At 38.4% G+C, this 24377-nt stretch overlaps 4 protein-coding genes and 1 long non-coding RNA gene across 6 annotated transcripts; 2 read left to right on the top strand and 3 right to left on the bottom strand.

Moving 5' to 3' along the window:
- Window positions 1-421: 421 nt before the first annotated feature.
- Window positions 422-4017, bottom strand: LOC103417243 (probable LRR receptor-like serine/threonine-protein kinase At3g47570). The gene is made up of 2 exons (XM_029089546.2): window positions 1211-4017; window positions 422-1121 (listed from the first exon to the last, which is right to left on the bottom strand). Exons 1-2 carry the CDS (start codon window positions 3918-3920, stop codon window positions 748-750), a joined length of 3084 nt encoding a protein of 1027 aa, XP_028945379.2. The 5' UTR covers window positions 3921-4017; the 3' UTR covers window positions 422-747.
- A 2106-nt stretch (window positions 4018-6123) lies between these two features.
- LOC139189995 (uncharacterized) lies at window positions 6124-6585 on the bottom strand. The gene is made up of 2 exons (XR_011573926.1): window positions 6463-6585; window positions 6124-6343 (listed from the first exon to the last, which is right to left on the bottom strand). It is a non-coding gene; the product is annotated as an uncharacterized lncRNA (long non-coding RNA).
- Window positions 6586-8556: 1971 nt separating this feature from the next.
- Window positions 8557-10218, top strand: LOC139190036 (uncharacterized). 2 transcript variants are annotated; one of them, XM_070809734.1, is made up of 4 exons: window positions 8557-8923; window positions 9056-9140; window positions 9231-9278; window positions 9810-9981. In XM_070809734.1, exons 1-4 carry the CDS (start codon window positions 8769-8771, stop codon window positions 9852-9854), a joined length of 333 nt encoding a protein of 110 aa, XP_070665835.1. In that variant the 5' UTR covers window positions 8557-8768; the 3' UTR covers window positions 9855-9981. The 2 variants fall into 2 exon arrangements, with proteins under 2 accessions (XP_070665835.1, XP_070665836.1); XM_070809735.1 differs by having other exon boundaries at window positions 8571-8923; window positions 9973-10218.
- A 784-nt stretch (window positions 10219-11002) lies between these two features.
- On the bottom strand, window positions 11003-14175 carry LOC139189859 (probable LRR receptor-like serine/threonine-protein kinase At3g47570). The gene is made up of 2 exons (XM_070809103.1): window positions 11466-14175; window positions 11003-11376 (listed from the first exon to the last, which is right to left on the bottom strand). The coding sequence occupies exons 1-2, from the start codon at window positions 14173-14175 to the stop codon at window positions 11003-11005; spliced, it is 3084 nt and encodes a 1027-aa protein (XP_070665204.1).
- Window positions 14176-19537: 5362 nt separating this feature from the next.
- On the top strand, window positions 19538-21295 carry LOC139189858 (uncharacterized). The gene is made up of 3 exons (XM_070809102.1): window positions 19538-19922; window positions 20013-20399; window positions 20907-21295. The coding sequence occupies exons 1-3, from the start codon at window positions 19538-19540 to the stop codon at window positions 21293-21295; spliced, it is 1161 nt and encodes a 386-aa protein (XP_070665203.1).
- The last annotated feature ends 3082 nt before the right edge of the window (window positions 21296-24377 follow it).

Genomic DNA, 24377 nt, shown 5'->3' with positions numbered 1-24377 from the left:
TTACAAGTGTACCGAACTCTTAACTTCTGAACGTTACAATGGGTAGAAGAATATTTGCGATCAGATCCTACGTTACCAATAAATCTTTGAAATGATATGCTACTTTAAGATTTTGACTCAAACATCTAATAGGGAAACCTTTTAACTTATGGGGAGAAAATTTTCAACTGTTACCATTTCATTCATGTTTTAACTTATGCATTCGTCATTAACACTTTCGGTTCATGAATATTAAAACATTTTTTCGTCCAACTATATTATAGCATGCGGATTAGTAACCGCATGACTAATTGAGGGTCAAATTGATACCAGTAACAATAGAGATTTTTGTGTTACCTGTGAGACATTCAAATGACATGGTGGGAGAATTGCATCAGTGAACTCGGAATAAAGATAACAGAGTCATAGACTTCATTGAAAATTAACCATAAACAAATGAAACATTCTTTCCTTATTATACCATATGAAATGCTGAGTTCAACCTTACATGATGTCACACAAATTTGATACATATAATATCCTTATTCAAATGATTTCTTGCACACAAACACGAGACGACGTTAATTATACAACAAACTTAACCTCACATTTATCAATCATGTTATCCTGGACCCCGTGGTTGAAAACAATTGTGGTCACCCACCATTTGATCTTAAGTCCTCCACTGTTGGATTAAAATCGAAAGGGGGATAATCACAATTTTCTTGCACAACAGTGTCTACGGGAACGAGACTCACATTTATATTTCTAGCCTCTACCTCTTAAATTGAGATATGATTCTCTAATTTTCTTCAATTTGTTGACAGCAACATCCATAAGCATCCGCTCCAACGGTGATATTGCAGAGCATGAAAGTCCAATTTGAATCACTGCAATTGAGCATTCCTTCAACCTTCTTGCTTCAAGTCGGCTGCTATCTACATCTCCACATTCAATGAGCAATGAAGGGTCAACTATGTCCATGGCATGGTCAGGCATTGCCATGGTAGCAAACTGGCGAATGCTTAGACCATCGTTGAACATGTCATCTGTAGGTTTTCTTCCTGTGAATATTTCTAGCAACAATATTCCAAAGCTATAAATATCTCCAAAGATGGAAACTTGACCTCCCATGCCATACTCTGCTATTCAATACTTACATTAGGACTTAATTTGGCCCAGTGATAATTTATTAGGAAGAGAAAACACTGGAAGTGATAGAAACTCATACCTGAAGGAATGTAGCCTATCGAACCCTTTAAGCCGGTTGACATGGTTTGACTTTGAGAGGGATCATCAGACGACTCCAAGAGGAACCTTGCTAAACCAAAGTCACCAACGTGAGCCACCATATCTTCGTCAAGAAGAACATTACTTGGCTTTATATCACAATGAACAATTGAAGTTCCGCAATGGTGGTGGATATAATCCAATGCAGAAGCAACGTCAATTGCAATATTGAGTCTTTGGATAAGGCTCAATCTCTTGCTTTGAGATTGCTCATCATCTCTAGGATGCAGCCAAACATCTAGACTTCCATTCACCATGTACTGAAAAACTAGACTTTTGAAATCTTGACCCTGATTGTCAATGCTTGAGCATGCAGTTATGATCTTGAGAAGATTACGGTGCCTTATGCTTCTCAAAGCTTTGCATTCATCCATAAAACTCTTGGATGCTCCTTGTTGTTGAAGATTTAATACCTTCACTGCAACTAGAGTTCCGTCACTAGGGACTACTCCTTTGTAAACAGAACCAAAACTTCCTGAACCAATAAGATTTTCCCTAGAGAACCCGTTAGTTGATTCAACAAGTTCTGAGTAAGAAACACCTGATTTCCAATCCTTATAAGAACGTGAAGCTGCAGGTATACCTCTTCGCTTTTTAAGCATTGAGCAGGCAACAATGAAGCAAGACATAGCAATTATGAAGGCAAGTGCACAAGCTATAGGGATGACTACATTTCGGGCAAGTAGTCCTCGAGATGAATGAGGCTTTATGTTGGGGCATGCAGGTAAATGTAATTTCGAGCTACCACCACAGAGCTTAGGATTTCCAAGCATTGATAGACCAGTTGCATTTGAAAAGATTCCTTCTTCAGGCATTTTACCCTCAAAATTGTTATATGAAAGGTTGAGATGCCTAAGAAATCTAAACATGCTTAGAAATTCAGGAATCTGCCCGGATAAGTTATTGCGCGAAAGATCCATATCTTCCAGGCTTCTTAAACTTTTAAGAGATTGAGGAATTATTCCTTGAAACTCATTACCTTCCAAATACAAGTGCACCAACATAATACAACTGCCGAGGTTTGTGGGAATTTCAGCTGATAAATTGTTTCCTGATAAATCTAGCTCTACTAGATTTACCAAAAGGCCAACTTCTGACGGCAGTGAACCAGTTAAATGATTGTCATACATTCTCAAAGCAATTGAAAGGGATGAAAGCCCAAAAATCTCTTTAGGTATGGTGCCTGTTAGATTGTTACCAGAAAGGTCAAGCTCTAGTAGATGTTGGCAGTCTCCTAGACTTGGTGGTATATTTCCTGCAAATCTATCATCGGCTAGATGGAGTCCTATCAATGAAGTCATGTTACCTAGGGACGACGGGATTGGCCCAGAAAGATTATTGCCGCCCAAAAATAATTTTTTCAACTTCTGAAGCCTCCCAATTTCTTCAGGGAGACTACCACTTAAATAGTTAGCCTCCATTTCCATAAAGACCAAATTTACAAGATTTCCAATACCCAAAGTGATGCTTCCATGTATCAAATTTGACCCCAGATAAAGATTTTTTAGTGTGGTAGAAAGGTTGGAAATGGACACAGGCAATTCTCCTCCAAATTGATTGTCGGTAAGAATCAACAACTCAAGACTAGTACAGTTAGCCAAGAATTTGAGAAAATTAAGATCGCCAGCTTTCCCACTTCCCAGTCTATTGCTATAAAGGTTTAGCCAAACTAAGCTTTGTAAGGATCCAAGAGCAGGGAGTGTTCCAGTAAGATCATTTTTAGCAACGTCAAAAAGTTGCAATCTAGAAGCATTTGACAATGATGGAGGAATATTTCCTGTGAATTTGTTTTTGCCACCGACAAATTTTTTGAGATTAGGAAGAGTAATGCCAACATTTGGCGGTAGCTCTCCATGCAGTTGGTTTTGACCAACTATTAACAAGTATATGGAAGAAATATTATAGATTGAAGCAGGGATTGTACCAGAGAGATTGTTTCCTATAAATGAGAGTTTTTGCATTCTTGTTAGCCGCCCGAGCTCATTGGGTATGCTTCCTTGAAAATTGTTATAGCCAAGATCAAAATGATGCAGAGAAGAAAAGTTTCCAATCCAAACAGGGACGGTTCCAGTGAGATTGTTATTAGAAAGCCGCATATGATTTAATTTCAACAAGGAACTGAGTTGGTTTGGAATTGACCCAATAACCTCATTGTAACGAAACTCAATCGTCTTTAGTTGTGTACACTGGGATAAATTGGTTGGAATTTTCCCGCTGAAGGAATTGTAAGACAAGTTGAGAAAGTGCAAGCTTTGCAGACGACCAATTTCTTCAGGAATTTCACCATGAAAGCTGTTGCTTCCTAGGTTGATTCTAGCAAGATAGGAAAGGTTTCCTATAGAAGGAGGTAAAGAGCCTGTCAATTTCTGATCTTGCAGGTTCAACATGAAGACTCTTTTGGTGTAATGGTTGCACGTAACGCCTACCCAACCGCAGAAATGGACGGATTCATTCCATGAGCTCATGACATGGAGAGGATCTTGAGTGATGCTTTTCTTGAAGTCGAGTAGCGCCATGCAATCGGTTTCATTTCCAAGCCTAGCGCTGGAGAGTGCTGCAGATCCCATACGCATGCTCATGCATAAAAGAATGAAGCCATGAAAGAGTTTAACCAAACTCAGCTTGCCTCCAGTAGTACGTGCATGCTCCATCCTCACCAAAATATAGATTCCAAATAAGAAACTCTGTTTTTTTTTTCTCTTTTGGCTGTGAAATTAGAAATCAAGTTTTGTTTACACGAATGCATACGAAACACAAATGCACGATATATCTTATTACATAGAACATAATCTTGATTGAATTATAGCCAGTGATTGTGAGGAGACCGAAAATAGTCCACAGCTCCCACCTTGTCTAGCAAGGTCCCAGGTCTTTGTCCTCACAGTCCAATTGGGCGTAATTACAGGCCCTACCTCTCTGGTTGATTGCATGATGATGACTTAACTAAGATTTACGTGTTTGAAGGTTTTAAATGGTTTTCTAATTGATGAAGAGTAGACTAAGATTTATGTGGTCATTGAGCCTCAGTTTTGTCCCAAAAGAAAAGTGAGGACCACAGATAGTGAGCTCCCATCTAGCCAAGACTTGTAAGACCAATTTGGACTCATACTTATTTTCTATACCTGCAGGGCCTACCATTCAATTTATAATGTAGACATCCATTATTAGTTAAATCTCATTAGTCATCCCAAAGTGCTTTACAAACATTTGAGCATTGTTATATCTCGTGTACCTAGTCTCTTGCTGATAATCTGCAAAAATACTAGCAAGGGCCATGGAAAAGCGACAACTCAGATGTGTAAAAGATTATTGGCGATCAAATTTGGTTTAATTACCAATAAGCTTTGAAATGGCAATTTACCTTGGAACTTAAAACATCTAAAACCCTTTAATAGTATGATGTAAAATAGATGGCAAAGCGGACCGAAGAGCAGCTGGGAAGACGCAAAACTGACAGCAAGGCTGGCAGAATGCAGGTCTGGTCATCAGTATCGTAATAGGGCCTACTAGTAATATGCCCGCGCGATGCTGCATGACTTGAATGTATCAACCTTAACTACATGAATAAAATGCATTTAACTTGGAAAACATTCAACATAATCATGAACGAACAAAAAAGATAAATCTAGGAAATTATAAAAAACATTGTAACCGTAGATCCAAGAAATTATAAAAATTCATCCAGTCAAGAGATAATATAATAGTTGTGGAAAGGTGAGTATGCAACCAAGAATCTAAGATATACTTGACTTGCAATTCCATTATAATTTCACAAAAAAAAAAAAAAAATCAAATTTTAATTGAAATATCAAACAAAACAATCTCATATGTTACAGATTGGACCAACTAAATAAGGAATATATCGATATGATTTTCAACCTAACTATAAAAATGAGCTTTATACAGCACAATCAACATTATTTGAACTCAACTAAAAAGAAACTGATTGCATGTTATAAATTCCAAAGGTAATTTGATTTTGCAGATTAAAAAGAGTCGAAGAATACAATGGCAAAGCTAGGTAGAGGGCTACACTGGGCTCTAGCCTAGTGGAGTTTTATGCTCTAATTCATTTTACCTCATGTAATTTTTCATTTTTTTTCCAATTTAGCCACCTCTAGCCCACCCATATTCACATTGAAAAGCTCAATGCCATTGATCATACAACAAACTTCCTTGATCCAAATGAGTTCAATGTTATATTTTTTTTGTTTTTATTATCATAAGTTGGTTCAATACTGTTATTCTTTTTCTTTTTAAATTGCTTCCTAGTTGTTTTTCTCATTAATTGGACAACAATAACATCTCGTTTAATCATTCATTAGTCTCCTCATAGAAGTTAACTTATGCAGTAAAAAATTCCTGGCTCCGCCTTTGGAAGAATATTGAAAATTACTAAACCCCATCACAACAAACCCATACCCATACCTCCCTTACCCGTTCCCTTCAACCCTTGCAGAAAATCCTCCCATCCCTCTCACCCTTGTCCCATCTCTCCGTCTCTGCAAATTGCAGAAAACAAACCCTAAACCAAATCTCTGAAATCCCGAGCCTAAATCCTCCCACATCTCTCTTGGACGCCCCCTATCTCTGACTCTGCAAACCCTAAACCAAATCTCCTATTCCTATCTTGGACCCCCCTCATCTCTCTGCCAATTGCAAAACAAAAACCCAAACCTAATTATTCAAATCCCACCAAAACCTAATCCTTGAAATCCCACCCAAACCCAATCCCTGAAACCCTTTGTCTCAGACACCCAACACCTCTTTCCCTCAGATAGCCCTAAACGAAGTGCCTCGTAGCATCAAATCGCCCTGCAACACCTCTTGGTGAGATTGAGACCACATTTCATATTTTCATTTTAATGTACCAGCAAGGAAACGATAGTATACTCCAAAATCAGCAGTTTACAGAGAAATATAAATATTGTTTTCAAGGAATTAATATGTTGCAAATGTAATAGCTCCATACATAGTGAGGTAGGATAAATGACGGAAGACACACTGAAATTTGAGGTCCATAGGTTGAGAAGAGTCCATAGCATTGATCCATATATGGATATCTTGCATAGATCTACAATTCAATTTTTGAACAAAGTATCAATTTATCAACAATCGTGACATTCATTATTCCTAAAAAAGTTATTGATTCACAAATAAACAAATGAAAGTAATCGGAAAAGAAACCTTTACCACATGCTATTTGAATCCGAACTCAAAATGACCACGATATTTTCTCGGCAATGATCATAGAGAGATTGCTGCCTGGGACTTCTGTCCATCCCCTGAAAACAATGTCATGAACTTATTTATTGCACTAAATTGCACGCGAATGATATATTATAACTTAATGGAGATAATATAATGGAACGATTCCCTTACCATTTCATCAACTTATATGCATTGCATATCATCAAACTGATCATCAGATCCAATAAATTTGGGCCTCCAAATTCTGCACATCTGGACCCTAATCTTCTTGTTCGACTAAAAAGGATCCGAACTGCGGATCGAAACTATACTCATTGTGCCTATAAATCTGAAAGTAAATATACAGTTTTAAGTATAAAGTTGTATGCATGTATGTATCAAAATCAATTTTATGAATATAAAAATATTTAGGCGTGTACAGTTGAAACCTAATAGTAAATTTTGAAGAACATCTTGATACACAAAAGAAGAAAATGTAGCCTGTTATAAAATCTGAAAATGCACTAAAAGATTTTTGAAAAATAGGAAGCCAAAATCCTATAAGTTTGATACACATAATATTTAAGAGAGAATTCGAACAAAGAGAGAAATCCAGAGAAAATCGAATATAATTTGTTGGGTGGATGACTTGTTTTATGATTGGATGCGTGGCTGATCTGTCTACTTGTACTGGAGCTGGTGGTTTTATTACATATGTTGCTGTTTGTATGGATTGAAGTTGTGAACAAGTATATATAAGTTCAACTATTTACGTCTCGTCAACCCGAACAATGAAAGGTCTAGCTTAACTCCCTGCACTCGAATCTTTTACAAAAAAAACAAACTTATTAGAAATGTTATTGTCACTTAGTACTACGGTCTAGTTGTATTTCTCTTCACTCTTCACTTGTAAGTGAGTGCTCGACAAAGGTGAAGTTGAAACATATTATTGCTAGCTTATTGTGACGTTAAGTACATCCTCCTTCCCCTTAATGTAGATAATATAGGGTGTTAAAAAAAAGTAATATTATTATATCAAGCCCTTTATCTAAAGGGGTCTTCATTGTTTGATAGAAACAGAGTCCAGTTCTAGGGCCTACTTCATATCTAACTTCAACGATCCAAACGGTTTATTTTTCAAGTTGTACTTCATTAATCATCCTTGCAAAATATTGGCAAGATCGGAAATGTTTGATGTATCTAATTGAGATCAAAGAAATTGATAAACACAGTGTTATAAGAAACATTGAAATTTCGTCAAGAGAATCAAATGGGTAAACGGTTTCAAGATTGAATTACCATTTTGCAAGAATGATCTACGAATGAAGACTTGAAAAAGAAACATTTCAGATCGTTGAAGTTCAATGTAGAGTAGGCCCGCCAACTAGTTCCCATTTTTATATTTTGAAAAAATGGAGATCCCCTTAAATGAAGGCTATCATTATTTTATAGTGGCAACTGCCTTGTAATTTAAAGGATTAAGAACATTCACTTTTGCAGTTGGTGTCTTATGATGTATTTATTCTTCCCCGCAACACTTGGGTAAAAAGAAAAATAGTACTCTTGATGCCTATGATTACTCCGACAGGCGTGCAAAACTTATTTATTTTTTAGGTGCACCATTAGAGTCTGCAAGAAAGAATTTCAATAACGTAATATACTTATTTTGCTTCATTCGGGGTGGTCAATCGGCCACCCCCACTTGATGTGCACCAATTGAGTCCGCAAAGAGAATTTTCGTACATTGCATACTTATTTTGCTTCATTAGGCCGGTCGACCGATCACTCACACTAACACCCTGGTGTGCACCAAGAGAGTCCGCATTATAGAATTTCCGTACATTGTATACTTGTTTAGCTTCACTTGGGCCTGCTCATAGAAGACTCTTCATTATTTTGGGCCGAGCTTAAGACATTTCAAACATGAGCTTTGCTCAAACCCAATATAATGAAAGAAAAGCAACAGCCTACTATAAATTTACAAGGGGCAGAGTTTATAATTTCGCTACAATTACGGGGCACTTGTCGAATTCCACTTTTCCAAAACGACAACCACCATCCTCACCCTCTTAGTGCTCAGTAGAACACAGAGACACCGAGTCCGACGCCACTGTGAATCTCTAAAGCTCGAGGAGAAGCAAAAGAGAGAACAAAATGGTCGAAGCTCGGTCTTCTTCGCGCCGCAATCAAGTCAAACCTTTTAACAGTATCACACAATTTTGGCGAGACGGTTCTCGACGGAGGCGGAGAAGCCAGCTCAAGACTCTCCGCAGTCTGATCATTCTCTGGAGCCTTCGCCGTCCGATCAGATGCAGGATACATTTTCAAGTTTGGCGTATGGGAAGCTGCTCGGAAAATCGAGGAATACGCTGAAGACCGATGTTGTGAATATGCTGGAAGGCTGTAATTTGAGGCTGGAGGATGTTAAAGTTGATTACAATCAAGCTTTTACGCCGATGGGAATGTAAATTGCGTATTCTCTATTTTGTTTATTTTCCAGTAAATTGATAATTTGTTATGCAATGCAATAGATAAATTTGTTTAGATGCTACAAAATTGTTTGGTTGATGATTTGGGTATGCATTTCGGTTGTTAGGGTAGTGCAGTTCCAGTCATGGAGAGCTTTTGATAATGCAGCTAGGGTGATTTCCAGGAAGGGCCGCCTGTATAAATTGGAGAGGGTAATGGTGCCATGGATGCTTTGATAGGATATGATTGTTGTGCGCCTATTTTGTGTCGTAGTGTGCTGATTCTGGGTTTGTGAATGACAGGCTAACCGATCGCAGTGGGACAATCTTACTTCCTATGATGGAAAAACTGTAAGTCAAGGTTTTCTATTGCATGCTAATTATTGTTTTTAGTGAAATGTTTGATCAAGTTGGTCGTGTTTGGAGTTACTCTTCATGCAACAAAATTGCTTGCTTTGTGGAATGGACGAAGTAGTAAGACAGGATTGATGCCTTAAAACACTGATAACATATTCATCCTGAGAGTGCCATATATTCGGCTTTCAAGGCTGAACCTAATGAATTCAAATTCTTTTGTTTAAGTAGGTTTTTTGTTCTGGAAAACAGAATCGCTGGAACTATTATGTGGCAACCTAGTGAATTTTTGCTTTAGTATGTTTGCATGAGCCTTCGCAAGAAAGTCAGTAACTGGCATATGTATTGAGTCTATTGATCGAAGATAAACAGGCTACATATGTTCATATGCAGATCGATTCTTCGTATTTTGGAGTTATTTTTTCCCCTACGTCAAGTATATGCCATCAATATTTGAATGTAATCCAATACACTTTAGCTTAAAATTAATTTGCTATCACATGAAATGGACTTGATTTCTATTATCAGGTTTTATTCAAGGAATCCCTCAAACTGCTGCTCCAGAAGATGTAGAACGATTTTTGTCTAGTTGTGAATACAATTCGTCTTCCCCCCATATGTCTATATATCATTTGTAAAATACTTTTACTGTACTAGATTTTTATTTTATTCATTCGAAACTATGTTGCAGGTCTTTCCCAGAATCTTCTAAATTTGCGACAGTTCGCTGTACTTCTCAAACTGAGTCAATATATGCATTACTTGCTAAGAAAAAAGGCCCCTGCCAGAATGGTCAGATTTTGATGCGCGTTCTCCAGTAGTCCTGGTTTGAGATAAGATTATGTATTTTTTGACTACCGTGTTTTGTTTACTGGATTCAATTCAACAATTGAAATGTTCATTGCTTTTAATCCGAAGTCCTGATAATTCCTTGCTATTGCCAATAATCTCTTTTAATCTTCGTTTTATAATTACAAGTATACCGAACTCTTAACTTCTGAACGTTACAATGGGTAGAAGAATATTTGCGATCAGATCCTATGTTACCAATAAATCTTTGAAATGATATGCTACTTTAAGATTTTGACTCAAACATCTAATAGGGAAACCTTTTAACTTATGGGGAGAAAATTTTCAAGTGTTACCATTTCATTCATGTTTTAACTTATGCGTTCGTCATTAACACTTTCGGTTCATGAATATTAAAATATATTTTCGTCCACCTATATTATAGCATGCGGATTAGTAACATCGCATGACTGATTGAGGGTCAAATTGATACCAGTAACAATAGAGTTTTTTGTGTTACCTGTGAGACATTCAAATGACATGGTGGGAGAATTGCATCAGTGAACTCGGGATAAAGATAACAGAGTCATAGACTTCATTGAACATTAACCATAAACAAATGAAACATTCTTTCCTTATTATACCATATGAAATGCTGAGTTCAACCTTACATGATGTCACACAAATTTGATACATACAATATCCTTATTCAAATGATTTCTTGCACACAAACACGAGACGACGTTAATTATACAACAAACTTAACCTCACATTTATCAGGCCCGTTATCCTAGACCCTGTGGTTGAAAAAAAATTGTGGTCACCCACCATTCGATCTTAAGTCTGCCATTGTTGGATTAAGATTGAAAGGTGGTTAATCACAATTTTCTTGCACAACAGTGTCTACGAGAATGGGACTCACATTTATATTTCTAGCCTCTACCTCTTAAATTGAGATATGATTCTCTAATTTTCTTTAATTTGTTGACAACAACATCCATCAACATCCGCTCCGGCAGTGATATTGCAGAGCATGAGAGTCCGATTTGAATCACTGCAACTGAGCATTCCTCCAACCTTCTTGGTTCAAGTCGGCTGCCATCTACATCTCCACATTCAATGAGCAATGAAGGGTCAACTATGTCCATGGCATGGTCAGGCATCACCATTGTAGCGAACTGGTGAATGCTTAGACCATCGTTGAACATGTCATCTGTAGGTTTTCTTCCTGTGAATATTTCTAGCAACAATATTCCAAAGCTATAAATATCTCCAAAGATGGAAACTTGACCTCCCATGCCATACTCTGCCATTCAATACTTACATTAGGACTTAATTTGGCTTATTGATAAGTTATTATGAAGAGAAAACACTAGAAGTGATAGAAACTCATACCTGGAGGAATGTAACCTATCGAACCCTTTAACCTGGTTGACATGGTTTCACTTTGAGATGGATCATCAGACTCTGCCAAGAGGAACCTTGCTAAACCAAAGTCACCAACGTGAGCTACCATATCTTCGTCAAGAAGAACATTACTTGGCTTTATATCACAATGAACAATTGAAGTTTCGCAATGGTGGTGGAGATAATCCAATGCTAAAGCAACATCAATTGCAATATTGATTCTTTGGATAAGGCTCAATCTCTTGCTTTGAGATTGCTCATCATCTCTCGGATGCAACCACATATCTAGGCTTCTATTCACCATGTACTCAAAAACTAGACTTTTAAAATCTTGACCTTGATTGTCAATGCTTGAGCATGCAGTTATGATCTTGAGAAGATTACGGTGTCTTATGCTTCTCAAAGCTTTGCATTCATCCATAAAACTCTTGGATGCTCCTTGTTGTTGAAGGTTTAATACCTTCACTGCAACTAGAGTTCCATCACCGGGGGCTACTCCTTTGTAAACAGAACCAAAACTTCCTGAACCAATTAGATTTTCCCTAGAGAACCTGTTAGTTGATTCAACAAGTTCTGTGTAAGAGACTCCTGATTTCCAATCTTTATAAGAACGTGAAGTTGCAGGTATACCTCTTCGCTTTTTAAGCATTGAGCAGGCAACAATGAAGCAAGACATAGCAATTGTAAAGGCAAGTGCACAAGCTACAGGGATGACTACATTTTGAGCAAGTAGTCCTTGAGATGAATGAGGCTTTATGTTGGGGCATGCATGTAAATGTAATTTCGAGCTACCACCACAAAGCCTAGGATTTCCAAGAATTGAGAGACCAATTGCATTTGAAAAGATTCCTTCTTCTGGCATTTTCCCCTCAAAATTGTTATATGAAAGGTTGAGATGCCTAAGAAATCTATACTTGCTTAGAAATTCAGGAATATGCCCGGATAAGTTATTGCATGAAAGATTCATATCTTCCATGCTTCTTAAACTTATAAGAGATTGTGGAATTATTCCTTGAAACTCATTACCTGCCAAATTCAAGCGCACCAACATAATACAATTGCCAAGGCTTGTGGGAATTTCAGCTGATAAATTGTTTCTTGATAAATCTAGCTCTACTAGATTTACCAAAAGACCAACTTCAGATGGCACTGGACCTATCAACTGGTTGCCAGACATACTCAAAGAAATTGAAAGGGATGAAAGCCCAAAAATCTCTTTAGGTATGGTGCCTGTTAGATTGTTACCAGAAAGGCCAAGCTCTAGTAAATGTTGGCAGTCTCCTAGACTTGGTGGTATATTTCCTGCAAATCTATCACCGTCTAGATGGAGTCCTATCAAAGAAGTCAAGTTACCTAGGGACGATGGGATTGGCCCAGAAAGATTGTTGTCGCCCAAATATAGTATTTCCAACTTTTGAAGCATCCCAATTTCTTCAGGAAGAGTACCACTGAAATAGTTATCCTCCATTGCGAGACTGACCAAGTTTACAAGATTTCCAATACCCAAAGGGATGCTTCCATGTATCAAATTTCCCCCCAGAAAAAGATCTCCTAGTGTGGTAGAAAGGTTGGAAGTGGACACAGGCAATTCTCCTCCAAATTGATTTGCTACAAGATCCAAAAACTCAAGACTACTACAATTAGCCAAGAATTTGAGAAAATTCAGGTCGCCAGCTTTCCCATTTCCAAGTCTATTGCTATTAATGTTTAGCCAAGCTAAGCTTTGTAAGGATCCAAGAGCAGGGGGTGTTCCAGTAAGACCATTTTCACCACAGTCAAAAAGTTGTAGTCTAGAAGCATTTGACAATGATGCTGGAATATTTCCTGTGAATTTGTTGTCGCCACAGAGAAATTTTTGGAGATTAGGAAGGGTAATGCCGAGATTTGGCGGTAGCTCTCCATGCAGTTGGTTTTGAGTAACACCAAACACGGATATGGAAGAAATATTATAGAGTGAAGAAGGGATTATACCAGAGAGATTGTTCAATTGAAGTGCGAATCTTCGCAATCTTGTTAGCCGCCCGAGCTCTTTGGGTATGCTTCCTTGAAAATTGTTATTGCTAAGATCAAACAGATGCAGAGAAGAAAAGTTTGCTATCCAAATCGGGATGGTCCCAGTCAGATTGTTAACAAAAAGCGCCATATGATTTAATTTCAATAATGAACTGAGTTGGTTTGGAATTGACCCAATAAGCTCATTGTAACGAAAATCAATCGTCTTTAGTTGTGTGCACTGGGATAAATTTCTTGGAATTTTCCCGCTGAAGGAATTGCGAGACAGGTTGAGAAAGTGCAGACTTTGCAGACGACCAATTTCTTCAGGAATTTCACCACGAAAGTTGTTGCTTGCAAGGTTGATTCTAGCAAGATAGGAAAGATTTCCTATAGAAGGAGGTAAAGAGCCTGTCAATTTCTGATCTTGCAGGTTCAACATGAAGACTCTTCTGGTGTAATGGTTGCACGTAACGCCTACCCAACCGCAGAAATGGACGGATTCATTCCATGAGCTCATGACATGGAGAGGATCTTGAGTGATGCTTTTCTTGAACTTGAGTAGCACCATGCGATCAGTTTCATTTCCAAGACTAGTGCTGGAGAGTGCCGCAGATCCCAGATGCGTGCTCATGCATAAAAGAATGAAGCCATGAAAGAGTTTAACCAAACTCAGCCTGCCTCCAGTAGTACGTGCATGCTCCATCCTCACCAATATAGATTCCAAATAAGAAGCTCTGTTTTTCCTCTCTTTTGGCTGTGAAATTAGAAATCAAGTTCCGTTTACACGAATGCATATGAAACACAAATACACGATATATCTTATCACATAGAACATAATCTTGATTGAATTATAACCAGTGATTGTGGGGAGACCGAAAATAGTCCACGGCTCCCACAGTGTCTAGCAAGGAATTGGAAGAGCAAATTAGTCTGCAGCTCCCAGGTCTTTGTCCTCACAGTCCAATTGGGCATAATTACAGGCCCTATCTCTCTGGAATCAACGAGTGATTGATTGCTTGATGAAGACTTAACTAAGATTTACTTGTTCATTGAGCCTCAGTTTTGTCCTTGTTCAAATGACCGAAAAGAAAAGTACAGGGAAAAGTAGAACTTGAAGCATTTTGAGATAGCTAGCTAGTAAATGTGATAGCGAGCTCCCATCTAGCGAAGACTTGGAAGACCACATTCTGGTCCTTTTGGTGGGAAGAACTTACAAGTTCCAAATACACCTTTTAGTATGCTACTGTTGTGAAGCAACGGTTGCGTTTGTTATCAACAATATGGTGTTACATGTAAGAATCTTTTCACATTGCATCGTATATTAGTTAGGGATGTTGGAAGATCATAAGTTTTTCCTTTTAGGATGGTTTTTGTTAGAAACACTTCTGCTCGTAAAGACTTAACTAAAAGTGCTTTCATTAGAAACAAGTTGAAACACAAAAGGAAGAAATACGAAACCAAGTTTGATTTACACGAACACGAATGCATAAGAAACAAGATTTTAATGACTAGTGTATAGCAAGTTGTTGGAAGACCAAAATAGTCCATAAAAGAAAGAAAAGAAAAAACCCTCCTTTGTGGTAGTGTTGGAAAATTTTGAGTGGGATGGACAAAAAAGTCGAACAACTATGAAACTTTTTTTGAGTGCGAGAATATTTATAGTGGAGAAACGAAAAAATTCAACAAACTCAGCTTTACCAGAGTTGTTCGTCCATGCTCCATCCTTACACAAATATGTACAGATCACAAATAAGAAACTCCCTTTGCTTTTTTTATTTTGTTTCGATGTGAAATTCGAAACCAAGTTTCATTTACTCGAATGCACAATGTGGTAGCAAAATGTCAAAGTTATTGTTTATGACACTTTTTTTTTTTTCCAATAGTCCAAACTACTCAATAGAATGAGAAATGAACGGTCACAATTAAATTGAGAAAATATTATTTTTGCTTACTTACCAATTCGATAGATTTAAAATCGAAATTCTCAGCGGAGGATTGAGCTGTGGATAAGATGTTCCTCTACTCCATTTATTTATATTTCCTATTATAAGCGATAGTACTATTGTAAACCCATACTAAATAAAAGAATTTAAATCATAAACACAGTAAGTTGAAAAAAAACCTCTTATCAACATATCAATCCACCACTTTCACAATTATCCTTTTAAAAAGCTATTGACAAAATAATCTTGCCTTACAAATTTGTACTCAAACTGATTTTAAGATCAAGAGGGTGAATAATAAAATGCAATATATATATATATATATTTATGTATGTATGTTTTTTTTTTTTTAACAAACAATATTATCTAAACTAAGGGGAGTGGGTGGGCTTAGCCTCACAATGGGCTAGCAATAATGGAATCTAAAATCTCTCACTTACAAGTTAAGAGGAATACCAATAGATTGTCCTACTAAGTGGCAATAAAATGCAATATTTGAATGCTAAAAGAAAAAGCATGTGCTGAGATCCAACCCTGACAGCTGTTGTGAGCAGAAAGGGATCCTTGCTGGATTCCTTCCACCTAAGCCTCATGACCCACAAATTCGGACCCTTGAAATTTGATCTAACAACTACAAACAGGGAGTCCCATTAAAAGTTATAATAACTTTAACCGTTAGATCAAATTTCAAAGATCTGCATTTGTGGGTCATGAGGATTAGGTAGAAGGGATACGGAGAGGATCTCTTTCCGTTGTAAGCATATCAAATTTCCACTCAACTTTTGACATCTGATATAATATTAGACCAACTCCAATGGTGCGCTAAAAGCCAAATTTCCCCATTTATTCCCCCCCCCAAACACCACTCAACCTATGCTAAAACATTGGGCTAAAAGCCAAATGCCAAAGTTGGGCCAAATTCCACCCCCCCATGCGAGTGGACTCGCTGGCACTTGGGCCAATCTTGGCCTGCCCACGCTCCAACGCACCCCACACGGTTGGCTTGCAAGGCTTTCCAGACAGGGGTGGGCCCCACTGTTAATTATGTGTCGGCCAACATCATCATCCCAACGGCTATAATTTTAATCCAAGGGCTAGGCTTTAAAGACCGTTGGTTGATCCAATGGTCCATATTCAAATTTAATTTTTTAGAATATGTTATTTTAAAATACATTGAATCCAACGGCTGAGATTGAATATAATCAAATATAACGGTAAAAAAAAAAAATCTAACTGCCCAAATTTAAATCCAACGGCTAAAATAATTAAAAAAAAATTATTTAACTCAAAATTCACCCAAAAACTCTATAAATACCTATGTATTTGTTCAAACATCCAGACAAAACTCAATTTTCTCCTACATTTCTTCCAATTTATCTTTCTACCATTTCTTTCCATTTCCAAATTGTTCAACATGGCAAGAGAGCATATTAGAGGTCATAATTGGACCTGTGAGGAAGATGTTGCTTTATGCTTGGCATGGGTTTCTGTTAGCAAAGATGGTGCAGTTGGCACAAATCAAAATAAGAAGGTTTTGTTGTCACAGCACATCCCGAAATTTCATTTCCGAGGACATGAAGTTAAAAAATTACCCTTGGTCGTCAAGTGGGTTGTGTGTGTGTGACTTAATTAAGTTGTTTTTTTTGGTGATTTTACTAAAGTTTGGACCTAAAGTGAACTAGAGACTTAAAGAAAGTTGGGTTGTGGTTTGGTTTGGATGGATCACACACACGGGACGCGTACACACTCACATAAACTGTCATTTCTCTCTCTCACTCTCCCGTACCCTCTCTCACCCTCAGTTTCTCTCTCTCTCCCTTCAAATTGTACGGACGAGCACCAAAATCCCTCAAAACATCACGGATCGAAGTAAAAAAGGTGATTCCTTCATCATTGCAACCTCCTGAGTCGATTGGTACAAGTTTTAGAACTGGAAACCCTCGAAATCACGTGAAATCCGAACCTCAGTTTGATGTCACTGTTCATGCACACGTGAATTGTTGATTTTCAGGGAATTCTAAGCTTACAGGGAGCTTAGTGAGGTCCCAAGGAAGCTCGGAGTACTTAGTTTGAAGGTTTTGGACTTCGAGATCATACGGTTCGAAGTTGGCCGATTTTCTTGAATTTTCTCCGGTGAGATTTCGTATGTTTTTTAGCCTTAAAGTAGTATAACGTGATTCTACATGTTTAGGGCTTCATTTTCATATACATTTTGTAAGAAATGGTGGATAATTGATAGAGAACAAGGAGATTGAAAAATCTCCAGTTTTCCGGCATCGGCGAAACTAGTCCGGCGACTGGAGGAAGAAGATGACGCATGTGGGTCCGTGCCCCTCCCGACTTGTGGGGGCGCGTGCATTATTGATTTTTTTTCTTTCTAAAAATACCTCGATGTCCGTGACGTCGAGTAGGTCACTGTGGTATATTCATATACCCAAATTGAGCATCGTATGAGAAGTTATTACGCATTGTTGGTTATGTGCTTTAAATAACGTTTTTATAGTTTTTTCGCATATAGGTGAGACCTATCACGAGGGCGAGCGCATTCAAGGGTGTCACGGGGGTTACGACCCTTCGACTTATCAGTGAGTGGGCAGTTATTTTCTGTATTTACCTATATACTATTGATTTTTTTCCCAGAAATTGAATTTAAATGAAAGTATGTTTTAAAATGACATGCATGCATATTATGAAATATCTGAGTTAGTAATTGATGCATATATATGTGTGAAATGGTGTTATGGACGCACAGGTGAGTATCAGGTGAGTTTTATGTTGTTCAGGTGAATTATTGATGATGTGAATTGTGTTAAAAGCTCATAACATGCACCCCTGGTGTTAGTGCTTATATTATTCACCCGCACCACACGCTCACCTTGGATCTAAGTAATTGCATGTCGTACAGACCATTAGAGGGTTCCGACATGTCGTACAGACCACTAGAGGTGGTTCCGACTTGTAGGTGATTTTAGATTATTATACAGTTGTTGATGAGAGAAGCACTAGAGCGTATTCTTACACATTTCTTATCGTACAGACTACTTCAGGTTGTTCTGATTTATGTGTAGAGTAGCGCCGTACAGGTCACTGTGGTGACTTCGGTTGGTTGGATATTGAGCTATAGAATTAACTGTACAGGACCAGCTTCAGGGTCTCCGGTTGATTCATTATTTCACCTATTATATTGATGCATCCTTATTTTGTTATTGACGTTTATCGCGTGGCATACTTTCTGGTATTTGATAAAGATTTGTGATTTGAGATATATGAAGATTTATATGCTTATTATGTTATTTTCTGGGAAAGTATACAGGTTTTACAGCGAGGGGTTAGAAATGTTATTAATTGAAAGGTTTTCGAAAAACTTTGTTTTACTGACCTACTCAATTTTGTTTTGCGCCCCTCTAGGTTCTAGTTAGCAGTGTTGGTGGCTCATGAGGATTCCCACGGCGTTCTGATAGACTCTTTAAATGTAGGACTCACTTGCGGGTGTTGTAATTTAGTTATAGTCTTACTTGACTGCACCTAGTACTTATGCTCTGAATATGTGTGTTTCACACTTAAACTCACTCTAGCATGTTAGTTGGATATTTTTGCTAGTAGTTGGTTTTTATTCCTTCATATTTCCTTTATCTTTTGCTTCCGCATCGCACTTTTGGTTACGCCCACGTGACGGCCAGCACGCCTTGATTCTAGGATCAAGGTGTGTCAGTTTGGTATCAGAGCCTAGGTTTGCGGTCCTGTATAAATTGTTAATGTTCTAATGATCTTTTGGTATCTTCTGTCAGAACTATGCCGCCTCATAGGGAATCACGTAGTGCTTCTGAGCCTAATTTCCCTGATATAACTCAATTAGGGGAAACGATGGCCCATGCCTTTCAGAATGCAATCCGTCCTCCCCCTCCTCAGAGAACACCCCCGGAGACTATGTATAATATGAAATTAGACCGCTTCATGGGTAATGAGGGTCATGAAGGGGTAGAAAAGTGATTAGACCATATTGAGAAGACCTTTCAGGTAATGCAGAGTCAAGGGAATCTTCCTGCTAGTAGATAGGTTGAGACCACTAATTGGTTTTTAGGATGAGAGCCATCAGCTTGGTGGGTAAATCAAACTCAGATTATGTCACCTGAAAAGGCAGCTAATTGGGAAGTATTCAAAGAGAATTTTAAGAAAAGATTTGTTCACCCGGAGTACATTGATCATAAGAAGAAGGAATTCACTCAATTGAAGCAAAAGAATATGTCGGCGCATGAGTATTACAGGAAGTTCACAGACTTATCGCGCTATGATCCTGATACAGCTGGTAATCAAGTAGAGATGCTTCACCGTTTTAAGCAAGGAACTAAGAGGAAATGGCGAACTTTTGCTAGTGCAATTCCTTGCACCACTTATCATGAGTTTTCTGAAATTTTGGTTCGGATGGAGGATTCTGAAAACCTTCCTAGTAATAATGAGGAAGATGAAGATAAGAATGATAATCAGAGGAAAGATGATAGGGGTAAAGGTATCTCCACTCAGGGACCCCGTAAGACCCATAATTTCAAGAGAAATTGAGCGAGTTTGAGTTCTTCCAGTGGAGGATTTAGTGTCACAGGCCCGAGGAGAAGTGGAAGGTTTACTGGTGGACCCAGGTTTCAGAGGCAGATAGACTTTGGTGGTGCTGGTGGTTCAGGTCATCCGTTGTGCCGCAGTTGTAATTTCAAACATCATGGAGAGTGTAGAAGAAGTGGTGGTGGTTGCTACACTTGTGGACAGATGAGACATAAAGCTGCTCAGTGTTCACAGAGTCAGCAGAGGTCTCAGCAGTCTGCTATGCCACCTCCAACGCCAATTCAGCAGAACTTTGGATCAGGCAGTTATGGTCAGACGGGTTGTGGTGGTGCTTACCACTATCAGGGTGATGCTGCTCTCTATGCTTTCGGACAGAATCAGTATTCCCAGGATCCTTATTTTCAGACTGGGTATTCCCAAGATCCTGGAGGTTATACTTCATATCCTTCCGTGCCAGCTAACGGATCTTAGTGGTATCAAGGAGGCCAGCCCCGACAGGGAGAGGTTGCTGCTAGTAGTGCAGTACCGTCTAAGCAGTCTAGCTAGACAGGACAGAGGCGTACTTCTCAAAGGCGAGGTAATCAAGGTAATAGAGGTCTTGAGGGACGACAGCAAGCTCAGGGACGTGTTAATCACATCTCACTGCAAGATGCTTAGAATCATCCGAACTTGATTATGGGTACGTTAAATATTCTTGGTCACTGTACTAGAGTTTTGATTGATTGTGGTGCTACCCATTCTGTGATTTCTCATACATTTGCTCAAATGACACAACCTCACCTTACACCTCTAGGATTTGATTTAGAGTTTGCTATGCCTAGAGAGGACAAATGTTATGTTGATAGTGTTTATCCAGGATGTCCAATGATGGTAGATGGTGTAGTTATGCCAGCTAATCTTATCCCGTTAGATATTGTGGATTTTGATGTGATTTTAGGGGCAGATTGGTTGCATTATAATTGTGTCCATATAGATTGTTATGGGAAATCAGTTACTTTTCATCGTCCTAGACTACCAGAGGATACTTTTGTGGGTGAAAGAAGTGGGGTGAGACATGGTGTTATTTCTGCCATAAGAGCAAAGAAGTTGTTATCGAAAGGTTGTCAAGGATACTTAGCACATGTGATGTTAAATGATGTTAGTCCTAACAGTGTGGAGGAAGTTGGAGTAGTCAGGCACTATCCTGATGTATTTCCAGATGATTTGCCTGAATTGCCGCCAGACATAGATGTGGAGTTTTCGATTGATTTGCTTCCATGTACGGATCCTATATCTTTGACTCCATATAGAATAGCTCCAACTGAATTAAGAGAATTGAGAATTTAGTTACAGGAATTAACTGATAAAGGTTTCATTCAACCTAGCACTTCACCTTAGGGAGCTCCAGTGTTGTTTGTAAGAAAGAAAGATGGAACTTTGAGATTATGTATTGATTACAGGCAATTAAATCGGGTAACGATTAAAAACCGTTATCCATTGCCTCGTATCGATGATTTGTTTGATCAGCTTAAAGGTGCGTGTATGTTCTCTAAGATTGATTTGAGATCTGGCTATTATCAGTTGAAGATTAAAGATGAAGATGTACCTAAAACAACTTTCAGGACCCGTTATGGACATTATGAGTTTTTTGTGATGCCATTTGGATTGACTAATGCACTTGTAGCTTTCATGAGGTTAATAAATGAAGTATTCCAGCAATATCTTGATAGGTTTGTCATTGTTTTTATTGATGATATTCTGGTATACTCTAAGTCGAAAGCAGATCATATTCGACATCTTAACTTGGTATTAAAGAAATTGAGGGAACATCGGTTGTATGCCAAGTTTAGCAAATGCCAGTTTTGGTTGAATCAAGTGGCATTTTTGGGACATGTAGTATCGGCACAAGGAATTCAAGTAGATCCTCAAAAGATTACAGCAGTGGAGAATTGGGAACAGCCACGAACCATCACTGAGGTGCGGAGTTTTCTTGGTCTAGCAGGTTATTATCGACGGTTTGTTCAAAATTTTTCTATGATTGCTTTACCACTAACGAAGTTAACCAGGAAGGATGTTAAGTTTGAGTGGGACGAGAATTGTGAGCAAAGTTTCCAGCAGCTGAAATATTGCCTCACCCATGTTCCAGTATTGGTACTTCTTGACGATAGTGGTAACTTTGAGATTTACAGTGATGCTTCCTTGAATGGTTTGGGATGTGTTTTGATGCAACATAATAGAGTGATCGCATATGCTTCTCGACAGTTGAAGATTCATGAAATGAATTATCCTACTCACGATTTTGAGTTGGCAGCCATTGTCTTTGCTTTGAAGATTTGGAGACATTATCTCTATGGTGAGAAATGTAAGATCTTCACAGATCATAAGAGTCTTTAGTATCTTTTTACTCGGTATGATCTTAATCTTCGTCAGCGAAGGTGGATGGAGTTATTAAGTGATTATGACTGCACTGTTGAGTATCATCCGGGTCGTGCAAATGTGGTAGCTAATGCACTAAGTAGGAAACCTCAAGGTCGACTTAATGCTTTGTATGCTTGTCGTGTCCCTCTTCTTGCAGATTTGAGAGCTACTGGATTAAAGTTGGAGATCGAAGAATGAAGAGAAGCTTTTCTTGTTAGTTTCCAAGTCAGGCCAATTTTAGTCGATCGTGTACTTGAAGCTCACATGGTTGATGAAGAGATCCAAGAAATGATCCAATTGAGAAATGAAGGGAAAAAGAAAGATCTCAGAATTCGTGAATCGGATGGCATGCTTATGCAGGAGAACAGAATGTATGTGCCAAATAATGAGGAATTAAAGAAGGAAATTTTGGATGAAGCACATTGTTCGGCTTATGCGATGCATCCAGGAGGAACTAAGATGTACCATACCATTCGACCATTTTATTATTGGTCGGGTATGAAAAGGGAAATTGCAGAATATGTAAGTAGGTGTATTGTTTGCCAGCAAGTCAAAGCAGAAAGAAAAAAGCCTTTTGGACGGATGCAACCACTTCCCGTTCCTCAGTGGAAATGGGAAAATATAACTATGGATTTTTTGTATAAGCTTCCTCGTACACAGAATGGATTTGATGGCGTTTGGGTGGTTGTAGATCGGCTTACCAAGTCAGCACACTTCATTCCAGTCAGGGAAAAGTATCCCCTGAATAAATTGGCTAAGTTGTTCATCACGAAGATTGTGAAGTATCATGGAGTTCCAGTGAATATTATTTCTAATCGAGATCCAAGATTTACTTCTAAATTTTGGATAGCTTTTCAGGAAGCTCTTGGTACGAAACTGCTTTACAGCACTGTTTATCATCCTCAAACCGATGGACAATCAGAGAGGACCATTCAGATGCTAGAGGATATGCTAAGATCTTCAGTGTTACAGTTTGGGGATTTTTGGCATGATCGCCTAGACTTATTGGAATTTGCCTACAATAATAGTTTTCATTCGAGCATTGGTATGTCACCATATGAGGCACTTTATGGTAGAGCTTGTCGTACACCATTGTGTTGGTCAAAAGTTGGTGAAAGAGTGCTAGAGGGCCTAGAAATTGTGGATGAAACTACTCAAAATATTTAGGTGATTAAGTCTAACCTGAAAGCGGCCCAGGATCGACAAAAGAGTTTAGCAGATGGACATGCTACTGATTGAGTTTATGATGTGGGTAATTTGGTATTCTTGAAATTGTCACCTTGGAGAGGTGTAGTGCGGTTTGGAAAGAAATGCAAGCTAAGTCCTAGGTACATAGGACCTTATGAGATCACTGAAAGGATTGCTGAAGTTGTTTACAAATTGGAGTTGCCTCCGGAGTTATCTAAGGTACATAATGTGTTTCATGTCTCGATGCTTCAACATTATGTTTCAGATCCTTCACATGTGATTCCTCCTCAACCTTTGGAGATTAATCCGGATTTGACGTATGATGAGGAACCAGTGACTATCTTGGATTGGAAAGACAAAGTTCTAAGGAATAAGACAGTGAGCTTGGTAAAAGTATTGTGGAGGAACCACTCAGTGGAAGAAGCTACTTGGGAGACAAAAGATCGAATGAGAGAGATGTATCCAAGGTTGTTTTATGAGTATTAGTGGATTGATTGGTTGTATGAATTTCGAGGACAAAATTCTATAAGGAGGGTAGATTGTCACAGCCCGTCCCGGAATTTCATTTCCGAGGATGTGAAGTTACGAAATTACCCTTGGTCGTCAAGTGAGGTTGTGTGTGTGTGACTTAATTAAGTTGGTTTTTTTGGGTGATTTTACTTAAGTTTGGACCTAAAGTAAACTAGAGACTTAAAGAAAGTTGGGTTGTGGTTTGGTTTGGATAGATCACACACACGGGACACATACACACTCACACAAACTGTCATTTCTCTCTCTCACTCTCCCGTACCCTCTCTCACTCTCAGTTTCTCTCTCTCTCCCT

Source organism: Malus domestica, chromosome 12 (assembly GCF_042453785.1).
Source record: "Malus domestica chromosome 12, GDT2T_hap1".
Lineage (NCBI taxonomy): Eukaryota > Viridiplantae > Streptophyta > Magnoliopsida > Rosales > Rosaceae > Malus > Malus domestica.
The sequence above is the reverse complement of the archived record's forward strand: the minus strand, read 5'-3'. Positions and strand labels throughout refer to the sequence as shown.

Coding starts and splice junctions, on each gene's coding strand:
- LOC103417243 (XM_029089546.2), bottom strand. CDS start 3,920: ATGGAGCATGCACGTACTACTGGAGGCAAGCTGAGTTTGGTTAAACTC. Junction 1,122..1,210: donor GATAGGCTACATTCCTTCAG/GTATGAGTTTCT, acceptor ATTGAATAGCAG/AGTATGGCATGGGAGGTCAA.
- LOC139189859 (XM_070809103.1), bottom strand. CDS start 14,175: ATGGAGCATGCACGTACTACTGGAGGCAGGCTGAGTTTGGTTAAACTC. Junction 11,377..11,465: donor GATAGGTTACATTCCTCCAG/GTATGAGTTTCT, acceptor ATTGAATGGCAG/AGTATGGCATGGGAGGTCAA.
- LOC139189858 (XM_070809102.1), top strand. CDS start 19,538: ATGTCACCTGAAAAGGCAGCTAATTGGGAAGTATTCAAAGAGAATTTT. Junction 19,923..20,012: donor GAAAGATGATAGGGGTAAAG/GTATCTCCACTC, acceptor TTAGTGTCACAG/GCCCGAGGAGAAGTGGAAGG. Junction 20,400..20,906: donor GTATTCCCAAGATCCTGGAG/GTTATACTTCAT, acceptor ATGTGATTTTAG/GGGCAGATTGGTTGCATTAT.
- LOC139190036 (XM_070809734.1), top strand. CDS start 8,769: ATGCAGGATACATTTTCAAGTTTGGCGTATGGGAAGCTGCTCGGAAAA. Junction 9,141..9,230: donor GCCTGTATAAATTGGAGAGG/GTAATGGTGCCA, acceptor TGTGAATGACAG/GCTAACCGATCGCAGTGGGA. Junction 9,279..9,809: donor CTTCCTATGATGGAAAAACT/GTAAGTCAAGGT, acceptor TTCTATTATCAG/GTTTTATTCAAGGAATCCCT.